We start from the raw sequence: 14,704 nt of genomic DNA, 5'->3' as shown, positions 1-14,704 counted from the left end.
ATAAATCACATTTATTTAAATGAATAGGAATTCTGGCTTCCCCACATTCAGAACACAGTCTATCTGGTAGTTCAGACATGTTAAACAGGCATAAACTTGATAAGAAAGTACAAAAAACGTTTTGAAATAAAACCGTTACTGTCACTTTAAATTTTAAACTGAACACACTTTATTACTGCAATTGCGAAAAAACATGAAGGAATTGTTCAAAATTCACCAAACTTTCACCACAGTGTCTTAAAGCCTTGAAAATATTGCACACCAAATTTGGAAGCTTTAACCCTTAAAATAACGGAACCGGAGCCGTTTTAAGCTTTTAACCCCTTTACAGTCCCTGGTATCTGCTTTGCTGAGACCCAACCAAACCCAAGGGGAATACGATACCAAATGATGCCTTCAGAAGTCTTTTGTAAGTATCAGAGCTCCTCTCACATGCGACTGCATGCCATGCCTCTCAAAAACAAGTGCGCAACACCGGCGCGAAAATGAGACTCTGCCTATGCTTTGGGAAAGCCCCTAAAGAATAAGGTGTCTAAAACAGTGCCTGCCGATATTATTATATCAAAATACCCAGAATAAATGATTCCTCAAGGCTAAATAAGTGTTAATATCAATCGATTTAGCCCAAAAAATGTCTACAGTCTAAATAAGCCCTTGTGAAGCCCTTATTTACAATCGTAATAAACATGGCTTACCGGATCCCATAGGGAAAATGACAGCTTCCAGCATTACATCGTCTTGTTAGAATGTGTCATACCTCAAGCAGCAAAGACTGCAAACTGTTCCCCCAACTGAAGTTAATGCTCTCAACAGTCCTGTGTGGAACAGCCATGGATTTTAGTTACGGTTGCTAAAATCATTTTCCTCATACAAACAGAATTCTTCATCTCTTTTCTGTTTCTGAGTAAATAGTACGTACCAGCACTATTTGAAAATAACAAACTCTTGATTGAATAATGAAAAACTACAGTTAAACACTAAAAAACTCTAAGCCATCTCCGTGGAGATGTTGCCTGTACAACGGCAAAGAGAATGACTGGGGTAGGCGGAGCCTAGGAGGGATCATGTGACCAGCTTTGCTGGGCTCTTTGCCATTTCCTGTTGGGGAAGAGAATATCCCACAAGTAAGGATGACGCCGTGGACCGGACACACCTATGTTGGAGAAATCAGGGTTAAATTCCTTTACAGCTTGCCTGGGCAAAAAAGCAAACATTACAAAATAATAAAATAGTATTTGATAACCTTCTATGAAAGTTCATATAAATAGGTTTATGGATCAGGGTCTTAAAAACCCTCTTACATCCTTAACAACATTAACCAAAACAAATATACCAAACAAATGTAACATACAGAAAAAAACACAAATGCCTAGAACTGTGATAGAACAATAATCATCATTTAACATTAAAACACATTAAAAAGAAACATTCCCGATGTCATTCATATCTTGTTTGTATTAATTAAAACTTAAAAAAAGGTGCTAAAATTGAAGTTTCTCTGTAATGGTAAACTTTGGTGACCCTCATATCTCAATAAATTTGTGCAAACTGTTTTTTCCCAGAACGCTGCAGTTCACAAACTAAGCTTTTGAAGATCAAAAGACACAGTACTTAAAATATCTGCAGATACTTTCCTCCTCCATCAATGCATTTCTGCTTGTTATATGCCCCAAAAGGTTCCTTGTAATCACATTTCTCTGCTGCCTTTAAATAAACATGTTCATTCAAGCCTTTTAAGAGTTCAGTTGATTTCTCATAAAACAAATTGCAGCAATACTTTGAATATGTAATTTCTTCCATGTAATGTGATTTCTTGCGGTGTCCAATAGAATTCCTAAACAAATAAATAACTGCAGGGTCACAAGACCACATACTTCCTTCTAGGAGCTACCAGGCTAGCCTATAACAATCTGTGTTCTCCGGTTCCTGGATCAATTTGGTTAGCGTCCTGGTGCTCCAGATGGAGGCTTGAAATGGGCAGCATTTGAGGTTCAGTTTCTGTAAAGTTCTGAAGCTGCCCTTCAATCTGATTCCAAGAGGTCATGGATTCATGGACTGTTATAGTATGCTCCTCCATCTGTCGCTGGAGGCTGTCCATTTCTTGCCTAGAAATACAAAATGAATACATTATTATACATTATATTGAATTATCTATGCCTTATATCCAATTGCCCTTTAAGCAAACACTGTAGCCTGTTTAGCAACATATGTTTGGATAAGAAGCATACATAAAACATAATGAAAGGGACAGTGAACACCTTGATATTCCTATATAAAATATTTATGCATAATAAAACAACTTTGCAATATACTTTCATTATTAGGATAGGTGAAGTCTGGCTTTTAAACACCAACTGCAGCAAACCAAGTATTAATTTGTTTTAATTTTTTTTTTTTTAGATTTGGCTGGTATGTTCTTCTATTGCAAGACAACAGAAAGGTTTACTGCCCCTTTAAAACAAATAAGGGAGAAGAAAAGAATGAAAACAGTTATTACACAACCAATGTTCCCTCTAACTTTTTTTCCGTGCGGGCTTGATACCGCTTGTGTGCTGTACTATATATATATATATATATATATATATATATATATATATATATATATATATATATATATATATATATATATATATATATATATATGTGTATGTATGTATGTGAGTGTGTGTGTGATATATATCTCAAATTATACTTACCTGATAATTTCCTTTCCTTCTGTATGGGAAGAGCCCACAGCTGCATTCCTTACTTGTGGAAAATACTGAACCTGGCCACCAGGAGGTGGTAAAGACACCCCAGCCAAAGGCTTAAATACCTCCCCCACTTCCTCATAACCCCAGTCATTCTGCCGAGGGAACAAGGAACAGTAGGAGAAATATTAGGGTGGAAAAGGTGCCAGAAGACTAAATTTAAATGTAGGGCCGCCCATCGGAGAACATGGACGGGAGCTGTGGACTCTTCCCATACAGAAGGAAAGGAAATTATCATCAGGTAAGCATAATTTAAGTTTTCCTTCTTAATATGGGAATAGTCCACAGCTGCATTCCTTACTTATGGGAAACATATACCCAAGCTCTAGAGTACACGGAATGCTAACGCGAGGGGAAAAAAAAGAGAGAGGGGGGCTCTAATCTGAGGGCACCACAGCCTGCAAAACCTTTCTTCCGAAGGCTGCTTCAGCAGAAGCAAATACAAACAACTTATAGGAGGCTTATGTCCCGCTGTCTCTATGCTAAACGGATGACACTCCTTAGCCAAAAAGATTAGGAATTTGAAGAGGCCATCTGACCCCCACGCTTCCCGGAAAAAGAGAACAAACAGAGGAAGAAGTTTGTCTAAATTCCTTTGTGTCCTGAAGATAGAACTTCAAGGCACAAACCACATACAGAATTACGTTGTAAAAGTTCCTTCGACGAAGGAGGATTAGGACATAAGAAAGGAACCACAATCTCTTGATTGATGTTGCGAATTGACACAACCTTAGGAAGAAAACCTAACTTGGTTTGTAGAACAGCCTTATCTGCATGGAAAGCCAGATAAGGAGGGACGCATTGCAAGGTAGCAATCACAGATAGTAGAAAAGGAAACTTCCAAGACAATTTAATCTCTACTTCATGCATAGGCTCCAACGGAGCAAAACTTTAAGAACAAGATTTAAACTCCCAAGGAGTAGCATTAGATCTAAAACACAGGTCTGAACCTAGCAGAGCCTTAACAAATGACTGCACATCCGGAAGCTCAGCGAACCTCTTGTGCAGTAACACAGACAGGGCCGAAATTTGTCCCATCAAGGGACTTGCAGAAAAGCCCTTCTCCAGTTCATCCTGGAGAACAGAATAAGTAGATCCTCCACACCTATGATAGATGCGACGAGCAACCAGCTTACGAGCTTAAATGAGAGTAAAAATAACTCTCTCAGAAAACCCTCTCTTGGCTAGGACTAAGCGTTCAATCTCCACGCATTCAGCCTCAGAGAATCTAGACATTGATGAACAAAGAGACCTTGGTCAGCAGATCCCTGCAACAAGGTAACTTCCACAGAGGAGATGAGGACATCCCCACTAGATCCGTGAACCATATCCTTCGCGGCCAAGATGGAGCAATCAGTATTACCGATCCCTGCTCTTGCTTGATTCGAGCCACTACATGAGTAAGTAGTGGTTAACGTCCGGAAAAGATAAATTAAATTAGATTGAACCTCCAAGGCACCGCTAATGCATCTGTTAGCTTTGCCTGAGGATCCCTGTACCTCAATCCATATCTGGGTAGCTTGGTATTGAGACGTCTTAAGATCTTCCTTTTGCAAATCTCCACAAACACTTAAGGATGGACAAACTATTCCCCCGGATGAAAGGATTGTCTGCTGAGAAAATCCGCTTCACAGTTGTCCACACCTGGAATGTGGATCGCTGACAGCGAACAGATGTGGGTCTCCGCCCACTCCAGAATCCGAGATACTTTCCTCATAGCTAGGGAGCTTCTCGTTCCCCCTGATGGTTGATGTAAGCCAAGAGGTTATATTGTTTGATTGGAATCTGATAAACTGGGACAAACCTAGCAGAGGCCAAGCCTTCAGAGCATTGTATATTGCCCGAAGTTCCAAAATAAGATCAGGAGGGAGCTTTTCTCCTGAGTCCATAGGCCCAGTGCCTTCCTGGCACCCCAAACAGCTCCCCATCCAGACAGACTCGCAACCATATAGTCACAATCACCCAGGATGGTCTTAAGACAAGAGATCCGGACAAAAATACCAAGAGAGTGATTCAATCAGTTGTCCAGAGAAATCTGTTGAGACAGATCCGAATGATCGCCGTTCCACTACTTCAGCATGCGCAGTGCAACAGCCTGAGGTGAAACCTGGCAAAAGAATGATGTCCATGCTGGACATAATGAGACCAATCATCTCCATACACCGAGCCACAGATGGTCTTAAGGAGGTCAAGACATGTTGAAGTTAACTTGCAACGTCTCTGGTCTGTTAGAAATATTCTCATGTCTATAGAGTCTATTATAGTACCCGGGAATTCTACCCTGGTACTTGATATAAAAGAACTCTCTCTAGATTTGTCTTCCATCCATGGGATCAAAGAAGACAGGAGAGTTTCCGAATGGTCCACTTTCGAAAAATTTCTTGGAGCCATAGTTAGACCCAATGGAAATTCAATAAACTGGAAGTGCTGGTCCAGGAACGCAAACCTTAGGAACGGGAAGTGGTCCTTGACGATTGGTACGTGAAGGGAGCATCCTTCAGATCTATCGTGGTCATGAACTGCCCTTCTCAAACGAGGGGAAGAATGGACCTTATTGTCTCCATCTTGAACAAGGGGACATATAAAAACTTGTTTAAGCACTTTAGGTCCAGAATCAGATGGAAAGTTCCCTCCTTCTTTGGGACCACAAAAAGGTTTGAATAGTATCCCAAACCTCTCTCTGTGATAGGCACCGGGAAAACAACTCCTAGGAGGACAGATCCCGTACGCACCCCAGAAAGTCAGGAAGACCGGTTTGAGAGTAGGAATCTGCCCCTGGGGGGCTGAGACTTGAAACCTATCTTGTAACCCTGAGCTATGACCTCCAGGACCCATGGATCCTGCACGTCCCTGAACCAAGCAACTGAAAAGAGCGACAGTTTGTCCATTACACGATCCTGAAGAGGACTTAGATTCAGAGGGCTTTTTGCTCTGCTTGGATTAATTCCAGGACTGAGCCGGCTTCCAAGAGCTCTTAGTTTGCTCTGGCTTAAAAGAGGACAGCTGACAATAGGCTTTATCAGAACGAAAAGAATGAAAATTGTCCCTTAGACTTCTTATTCTATTAAAATATTAGTATTTTTTTTTTTCAACAAAAACATAATTTATGCTTACCTGATAAATTCCTTTCTTCTGTAGTGTGATCAGTCCACGGGTCATCATTACTTCTGGGATATTACTCCTCCCCAACAGGAAGTGCAAGAGGATTCACCCAGCAGAGCTGCATATAGCTCCTCCCCTCTACGTCACTCCCAGTCATTCGACCAAGGACCAACGAGAAAGGAAAAGCCAAGGGTGAAGTGGTGACTGGAGTATAAATTAAAAAATATTTACCTGCCTTAAAAACAGGGCGAGCCGTGGACTGATCACACTACAGAAGAAAGGAATTTATCAGGTAAGCATAAATTATGTTTTCTTCTGTTAAGTGTGATCAGTCCACGGGTCATCATTACTTCTGGGATACCAATACCAAAGCAAAAGTACACGGATGACGGGAGGGATAGGCAGGCTCTTTATACAGAAGGAACCACTGCCTGAAGAACCTTTCTCCCAAAAATAGCCTCCGATGAAGCAAAAGTGTCAAATTTGTAAAATTTGGAAAAAGTATGAAGCGAAGACCAAGTTGCAGCCTTGCAAATCTGTTCAACAGAGGCCTCATTCTTGAAGGCCCAAGTGGAAGCCACAGCTCTAGTAGAATGAGCTGTAATTCTTTCAGGAGGCTGCTGTCCAGCAGTCTCATAAGCTAAACGAATTATGCTACGAAGCCAAAAAGAAAGAGAGGTAGCGGAAGCTTTTTGACCTCTCCTCTGCCCAGAGTAAATGACAAACAGAGAAGACGTTTGTCGAAATTCCTTAGTTGCCTGTAAGTAAAATTTTAGAGCACGGACTACATCCAGGTTGTGCAGTAGACGTTCCTTCTTTGAAGAAGGATTTGGGCATAAAGAAGGAACAACAATCTCTTGATTGATATTCCTGTTAGTAACTACCTTAGGTAAGAACCCAGGTTTAGTACGCAGGACTACCTTATCCGAATGAAAAATCAAATAAGGAGAATCACAATGTAAGGCTGATAATTCAGAGACTCTTCGAGCCGAGGAAATAGCCATTAAAAATAGAACTTTCCAAGATAACAACTTTATATCAATGGAATGAAGGGGTTCAAACGGAACGCCCTGAAAAACATTAAGAACAAGGTTTAGACTCCATGGTGGAGCAACAGTTTTAAACACAGGCTTAATCCTGGTCAAAGCCTGACAAAAAGCCTGGACGTCAGGAACTTCTGACAGACGTTTGTGTAACAGAATGGACAGAGCTGAGATCTGTCCCTTTAATGAACTAGCAGATAAACCCTTTTCTAAACCTTCTTGTAGAAAAGACAATATCCTAGGAATCCTAACCTTACTCCAAGAGTAACCTTTGGATTCACACCAATATAGGTATTTACGCCATATCTTATGGTAAATCTTTCTGGTAACAGGTTTCCTAGCCTGTATTAAGGTATCAATAACTGACTCAGAAAACCCACGTCTTGATAAAATCAAGCGTTCAATTTCCAAGCAGTCAGCTTCAGAGAAGTTAGATTTTGATGTTTGAAGGGACCCTGTATCAGAAGGTCCTGTTTCAGAGGTAGAGACCAAGGTGGACAGGATGACATGTCCACCAGGTCTGCATACCAAGTCCTGCGTGGCCACGCAGGTGCTATTAGAATCACTGATGCTCTCTCTTGTTTGATTCTGGCAATCAATCGCGGAAGCAACGGGAAGGGTGGAAACACGTAAGCCATCCTGAAGTCCCAAGGTGCTGTCAGAGCATCTATCAGGACTGCTCCTGGATCCGGACCCGTAACGAGGAAGCTTGGCGTTCTGTCGAGACGCCATGAGATCTATCTCTGGTTTGCCCCAACGTCGAAGTATTTGGGCAAAGACCTCCGGATGAAGTTCCCACTCCCCCGGATGAAAAGTCTGACGACTTAAGAAATCCGCCTCCCAGTTCTCCACTCCCGGGATGTGGATTGCTGACAGGTGGCAAGAGTGAGACTCTGCCCAGCAAATTATCTTTGATACTTCCATCATAGCTAGGGAGCTTCTTGTCCCTCCCTGATGGTTGATGTAAGCTACAGTCGTGATGTTGTCCGACTGAAACCTGATGAACCCCCGAGTTGTCAACTGGGGCCAAGTCAGGAGGGCATTGAGAACTGCTCTCAATTCCAGAATGTTTATTGGCAGGAGACTCTCCTCCTGACTCCATTGTCCCTGAGCCTTCAGAGAATTCCAGACGGCACCCCAACCTAGAAGGCTGGCGTCTGTTGTTACAATTGTCCAGTCTGGTCTGCTGAATGGCATCCCCCTGGACAGATGTGGCCGAGAAAGCCACCATAGAAGAGAATTTCTGGTCTCTTGATCCAGATTCAGAGAAGGGGATAAGTCTGAGTAATCCCCATTCCACTGACTTAGCATGCACAGTTGCAGTGGTCTGAGGTGTAAGCGTGCAAAGGGTACTATGTCCATTGCCGCTACCATTAAGCCGATTACCTCCATGCATTGAGCCACTGACGGGTGTTGAATGGAATGAAGGGTGCGGCAAGCACTTTGAAGTCTTGTTAGCCTGTCCTCTGTCAGGTAAATCTTCATTTCTACAGAATCTATAAGAGTCCCCAGGAAGGGAACTCTTGTGAGTGGAACGAGTGAACTTTTCTTTTCGTTCACCTTCCATCCATGTGACCTTAGAAATGCCAGCACTAACTCTGTATGAGACTTGGCAGTTTGAAAGCTTGAAGCTTGTATCAGAATGTCGTCTAGGTATGGAGCTACCGAGATTCCCCGCGGTCTTAGTACCGCCAGAAGAGCACCCAGAACCTTTGTGAAGATTCTTGGAGCTGTAGCCAATCCGAATGGAAGAGCCACAAACTGGTAATGCCTGTCTAGGAAGGCAAACCTTAGGTACCGATAATGATCTTTGTGAATCGGTATGTGAAGGTAAGCATCTTTTAAATCTACAGTGGTCATGTATTGACCCTCTTGGATCATAGGTAAAATTGTCCGAATAGTCTCCATCTTGAACGATGGAACTCTTAGGAATTTGTTTAGGATCTTTAAGTCCAGGATTGGTCTGAAAGTTCCCTCTTTTTTGGGAACCACAAACAGATTTGAGTAAAACCCCTGTCCCTGTTCCGATCGTGGAACTGGATGGATTACTCCCATTAACAAGAGCTCTTGTACGCAGCGTAGAAACGCCTCTTTCTTTGTCTGGATTGTTGACAATCTTGACAGATGAAATCTCTCTCTTGGAGGAGAGTATTTGAAGTCCAGAAGGTATCCCTGAGATATTATCTCTAGCGCCCAGGGATCCTGAACATCTCTTGCCCAAGCCTGGGCGAAGAGAGAAAGTCTGCCCCCCACTAGATCCGATCCCGGATCGGGGGCCCTCAATTCATGCTGTTTTAGGGGCAGCAGCAGGTTTCCTAGTCTGCTTGCCCTTGTTCCAGGACTGGTTAGGTTTCCAGCCTTGTCTGTAGCGAGCAACAGCTCCTTCCTGTTTTGGTGCAGAGGAAGTTGATGCTGCTCCTGCTTTGAAATTACGAAAGGAACGAAAATTAGACTGTCTAGTCTTGGCTTTGGCTTTGTCCTGAGGCAGGGCATGGCCTTTACCTCCTGTAATGTCAGCGATAATCTCTTTCAACCCGGGCCCGAATAAGGTCTGCCCTTTGAAAGGTATATTAAGCAATTTAGACTTAGAAGTAACATCAGCTGACCAGGATTTTAGCCACAGCGCCCTGCGTGCCTGAATGGCGAATCCTGAATTCTTCGCCGTAAGTTTAGTAAGATGTACTACGGCCTCCGAAATGAATGAATTAGATAGTTTAAGGACTCTAAGCCTGTCCGTAATGTCGTCCAGAGTAGCTGAACCAATGTTCTCTTCCAGAGACTCAATCCAGAATGCCGCTGCAGCCGTGATCGGCGCAATGCATGCAAGGGGTTGCAATATAAAACCTTGTTGAACAAACATTTTCTTAAGGTAACCCTCTAACTTTTTATCCATTGGATCTGAAAAAGCACAGCTATCCTCCACCGGGATAGTGGTACGCTTAGCTAAGGTAGAAACTGCTCCCTCCACCTTAGGGACCGTTTGCCATAAGTCCCTTGTGGTGGCGTCTATTGGAAACATTTTTCTAAATATCGGAGGGGGTGAGAACGGCACACCGGGTCTATCCCACTCCTTAGTAACAATTTCAGTAAGTCTCTTAGGTATAGGAAAAACCTCAGTACTCGTCGGTACCGCAAAATATTTATCCAACCTACACATTTTCTCTCGTATTGCAACTGTGTTACAATCATTCAGAGCCGCTAACACCTCCCCTAGTAATACACGGAGGTTTTCCAGTTTAAATTTAAAATTTGAAATATCTGAATCCAGTCTGTTTGGATCAGAGCCGTCACCCACAGAATGAAGTTCTCCGTCCTCATGTTCTGCCACCTGTGACGCAGTGTCTGACATGGCCCTAATATTATCAGCGCACTCTGTTCTCACCCCAGAGTGATCACGCTTACCTCTTAGTTCTGGTAATTTAGCCAAAACCTCAGTCATAACAGTAGCCATATCCTGTAATGTGATTTGTAATGGCCGCCCAGATGTACTCGGCGCTACAATATCACGCACCTCCCTCTGAGCGGGAGATGTAGGTACTGACACGTGAGGCGAGTTAGTCGGCATAACTCTCCCCTCGTTGTTTGGTGAAATTTGTTCAATTTGTACAGATTGACTTTTATTTAAAGTAGCATCAATACAGTTAGTACATAAATTTCTATTGGGCTCCACTTTGGCATTGCAACAAATGACACAGGTATCATCCTCTGAATCAGACATGTTTAACACACTAGCAAATAAACTTGCAACTTGGAAATACAATTCAATTAGAATAATATTAAAACGTACTGTGCCTTTAAGAAGCACAGAAGATCTATGACAGTTGAAAATTAATAAATTGAAACAGTTATAGCCTCAATCCTTGTAAACAACACAACTTTAGCAAAGGTTTAATCCCATTAGCAAAGATAACAAATTCTGAAAGCAGGAAACAAATTACAGAATAAACGATTTTTATCTCAGTCAACTATAATTCTCACAGCTCTGCTGAGAGAAATTACCTCCCTCAAAATAAGTTTTGAAGACCCCTGAGCTCTGTAGAGATGAACCGGATCATGCAGGGAATACAATGAGTTGCTGACTGAAATATTTGATGCATAGTAAAAGCGCCAAAAAACGGCCCCTCCCCCTCACACACAGCAGTGAGGGAGAACAGAAACTGTCAGAAAAACAGATTAAGCAACTGCCAAGTGGAAAAATAGTGCCCAAACATTTATTCACACAGTACCTCAGCAAATGAAAACGATTTTACATTCCAGCAAAAACGTTAAACATAATCTCTAGTTATTAAACAGCTTTATGTATTTCTTACAGTGTAATTCTAGTGAAGTACCATTCCCCAGAATACTGAAGTGTAAAGTATACATACATGACATTATATCGGTATGGCAGGATTTTCTCATCAATTCCATTGTCAGAAAATAAAAACTGCTACATACCTCTATGCAGATTCATCTGCCCGCTGTCCCCTGATCTGAAGTTTACCTCACTCCTCAGATGGCCGAGAACAGCAATATGATCTTAACTACTCCGGCTAAAATCATAGCAAAACTCTGGTAGATTCTTCTTCAAACTCTGCCAGAGAGGTAATAACACACTCCGGTGCTATTTTAAAATAACAAACTTTTGATTGAAGATATAAAACTAAGTATAATCACCATAGTCCTCTCACACATCCTATCTAGTCGTTGGGTGCAAGAGAATGACTGGGAGTGACGTAGAGGGGAGGAGCTATATGCAGCTCTGCTGGGTGAATCCTCTTGCACTTCCTGTTGGGGAGGAGTAATATCCCAGAAGTAATGATGACCCCTGGACTGATCACACTTAACAGAAGAAATTCCTTTCTTTTACTTTATGTATTTAAAGTTGAATTGCTTGAACAACGCTATTTTGCTTCAAAATGAGGATACGGTACCTGTAATATGCAACGCTAAAAAAAATATTAAAAAAATAGAATGCTAACATTTTTAACCTCTCCACTCGTAATCTAGCTCTATGCGTGTGCGAGAGAGATTGTGAGAGAGATATAGATAGAGATTGATCGAGCGAGAGAGAGATTGATATATCGATCGAGAGAGAGAGATTGATCGAGCGAGAGAGAGATTGATATATCGATCGAGAGAGAGAGATTGATCGAGAGAGAGAGATTGATCGAGAGAGAGATTAATCGAGAGAGAGAGAGATTAATCGAGAGAGAGAGAGATTAATCGAGAGAGAGAGAGAGATTAATCGAGAGAGAGAGAGAGATTAATCGAGAGAGAGAGAGAGATTAATCGAGAGAGAGATATTGATCGAGAGAGAGATATTGATCGAGAGAGAGAGATTAATCGAGAGAGCGAGATATTGATCAAGAGAGAGAGATTAATCGAGAGAGATTAATCGAGAGAGAGAGATTTAGAGAGAGAGAGAGAGATTAATCGAGAGAGAGATTAATCGAGAGAGAGAGATTAATCGAGAGAGAGAGAGAGAGATTTATAGAGATTTATAGAGAGAGAGAGATTGATCGAGAGAGAGAGATTAATCGAGAGAGATTAATCGAGAGAGATTAATCGAGAGAGATTGATCGAGAGAGAGAGATTGATCGAGAGAGAGAGAGAGAGAGAGATTGATCGAGAGAGAGAGAGAGAGATTGATCGAGAGAGAGAGAGATTGATCGAGAGAGAGATTGATCGAGAGAGAGAGAGATTGATCGAGAGAGAGAGAGATTGATCGAGAGAGAGAGAGAGAGATTGATCGAGAGAGAGATTGATCGAGAGAGAGAGATTAATAGAGAGAGAGAGAGATTGATCGAGAGAGATTGATCGAGAGAGAGAGAGAGAGAGAGATTGATCGAGAGAGAGATTGATCGAGAGAGAGAGATTGATCGAGAGAGAGAGATTGATCGAGAGAGAGATCGAGAGATTTATAGAGATTTATAGAGAGAGAGAGATTGATCGAGAGAGAGAGATTGATCGAGAGAGAGAGATTGATCGAGAGAGAGAGATTAATCGAGAGAGATTAATCGAGAGAGAGAGATTAATCGAGAGAGATTAATCGAGAGAGAGAGATTGATCGAGAGAGATTGATCGAGAGAGAGATTGATCGAGAGAGAGAGAGAGATTGATCGAGAGAGAGAGAGATTGATCGAGAGAGATTGATCGAGAGAGAGATTGATCGAGAGAGAGATTGATCGAGAGAGAGATTGATCGAGAGAGAGAGATTGATCGAGAGAGAGAGAGAGATTGATCGAGAGAGAGATTGATCGAGAGTGATTGATCGAGAGAGAGAGAGATTGATCGAGAGAGAGAGAGATTGATCGAGAGAGAGAGATTGATCGAGAGAGAGAGATTGATCGAGAGAGATTGATCGAGAGAGATTGATCGAGAGAGATTGATCGAGAGAGAGAGATTGATCGAGAGAGAGAGATTGATCGAGAGAGAGAGATTGATCGAGAGATATAGAGAGAGAGAGAGAGATTGATCGAGAGAGAGATTGATCGAGAGAGAGAGAGATTAATCGAGAGAGAGAGAGATTAATCGAGAGAGAGAGAGATTAATCGAGAGAGAGAGAGATTAATCGAGAGAGAGAGAGATTAATCGAGAGAGAGAGAGCTTAATCGAGAGAGATTAATCGAGAGAGAGAGAGATTAATCGAGAGAGAGAGAGATTAATCGAGAGAGAGAGAGATTAATCGAGAGAGAGAGAGATTAATCGAGAGAGAGAGAGATTAATCGAGAGAGAGAGAGCTTAATCGAGAGAGATTAATCGAGAGAGAGATTAATCGAGAGAGAGAGAGATTAATCGAGAGAGAGAGAGATTAATCGAGAGAGAGAGATTAATCGAGAGAGAGAGAGATTAATCGAGAGAGAGAGAGATTAATCGAGAGAGAGATTAATCGAGAGAGAGATTAATCGAGAGAGAGATTAATCGAGAGAGAGATAGATTGATCGAGAGAGAGAGAGAGATTGATCGAGAGAGAGATTGATCGAGAGAGATTGATCGAGAGAGAGATTGATCGAGAGAGAGATTGATCGAGAGAGAGAGATTGATCGAGAGAGAGAGAGAGAGATTGATCGAGAGAGAGAGAGAGATTGATCGAGAGAGAGATTGATCGAGAGTGATTGATCGAGAGAGAGAGAGATTGATCGAGAGAGAGAGAGATTGATCGAGAGAGAGAGATTGATCGAGAGAGATTGATCGAGAGAGATTGATCGAGAGAGAGAGATTGATCGAGAGAGAGAGATTGATCGAGAGAGAGAGAGAGATTGATCGAGAGATATAGAGAGAGAGAGAGATTGATCGAGAGAGAGATTGATCGAGAGAGAGAGAGATTAATCGAGAGAGAGAGAGATTAATCGAGAGAGAGAGAGCTTAATCGAGAGAGATTAATCGAGAGAGAGATTAATCGAGAGAGAGAGAGATTAATCGAGAGAGAGAGAGATTAATCGAGAGAGAGAGATTAATCGAGAGAGAGAGAGATTAATCGAGAGAGAGAGAGATTAATCGAGAGAGAGATTAATCGAGAGAGAGATTAATCGAGAGAGAGATTAATCGAGAGAGAGATAGATTGATCGAGAGAGAGAGATTGATCGAGAGAGATTAATCGAGAGAGAGAGATTGATCGAGAGAGAGAGAGAGATTGATCGAGAGAGAGAGAGAGAGATTAATCGAGAGAGAGAGAGATTAATCGAGAGAGAGAGAGATTAATCGAGAGAGAGATTAATCGAGAGAGAGATTAATCGAGAGAGAGATTAATCGAGAGAGAGATAGATTGATCGAGAGAGAGATAGATTAATCGAGAGAGAGAGATTAATCGAGAGAGAGAGATTAATC

The 14,704-nt window shown here is 41.9% G+C and overlaps 1 protein-coding gene across 2 annotated transcripts in view; it reads right to left on the bottom strand.

Moving 5' to 3' along the window:
- Positions 1–1,114: 1,114 nt before the first annotated feature.
- Positions 1,115–14,704, bottom strand: part of GOLGA3 (golgin A3) — a 213,751-nt gene continuing 200,161 nt past the window's right edge. For both annotated transcript variants that reach the window (XM_053701891.1, XM_053701892.1), the window contains exon 24: positions 1,115–2,105. In XM_053701891.1, coding sequence (XP_053557866.1) covers positions 1,901–2,105 — 205 coding nt within the window. In that variant the 3' untranslated portion in view covers positions 1,115–1,900. The remainder of the gene's footprint in view (positions 2,106–14,704) is intronic.

The sequence above is a fragment of the Bombina bombina genome, chromosome 2 (assembly GCF_027579735.1).
Source record: "Bombina bombina isolate aBomBom1 chromosome 2, aBomBom1.pri, whole genome shotgun sequence".
NCBI lineage: Eukaryota > Metazoa > Chordata > Amphibia > Anura > Bombinatoridae > Bombina > Bombina bombina.
Note: the sequence above shows the minus strand (reverse complement) of the source record. Positions and strands in the feature narration are given on the sequence as shown.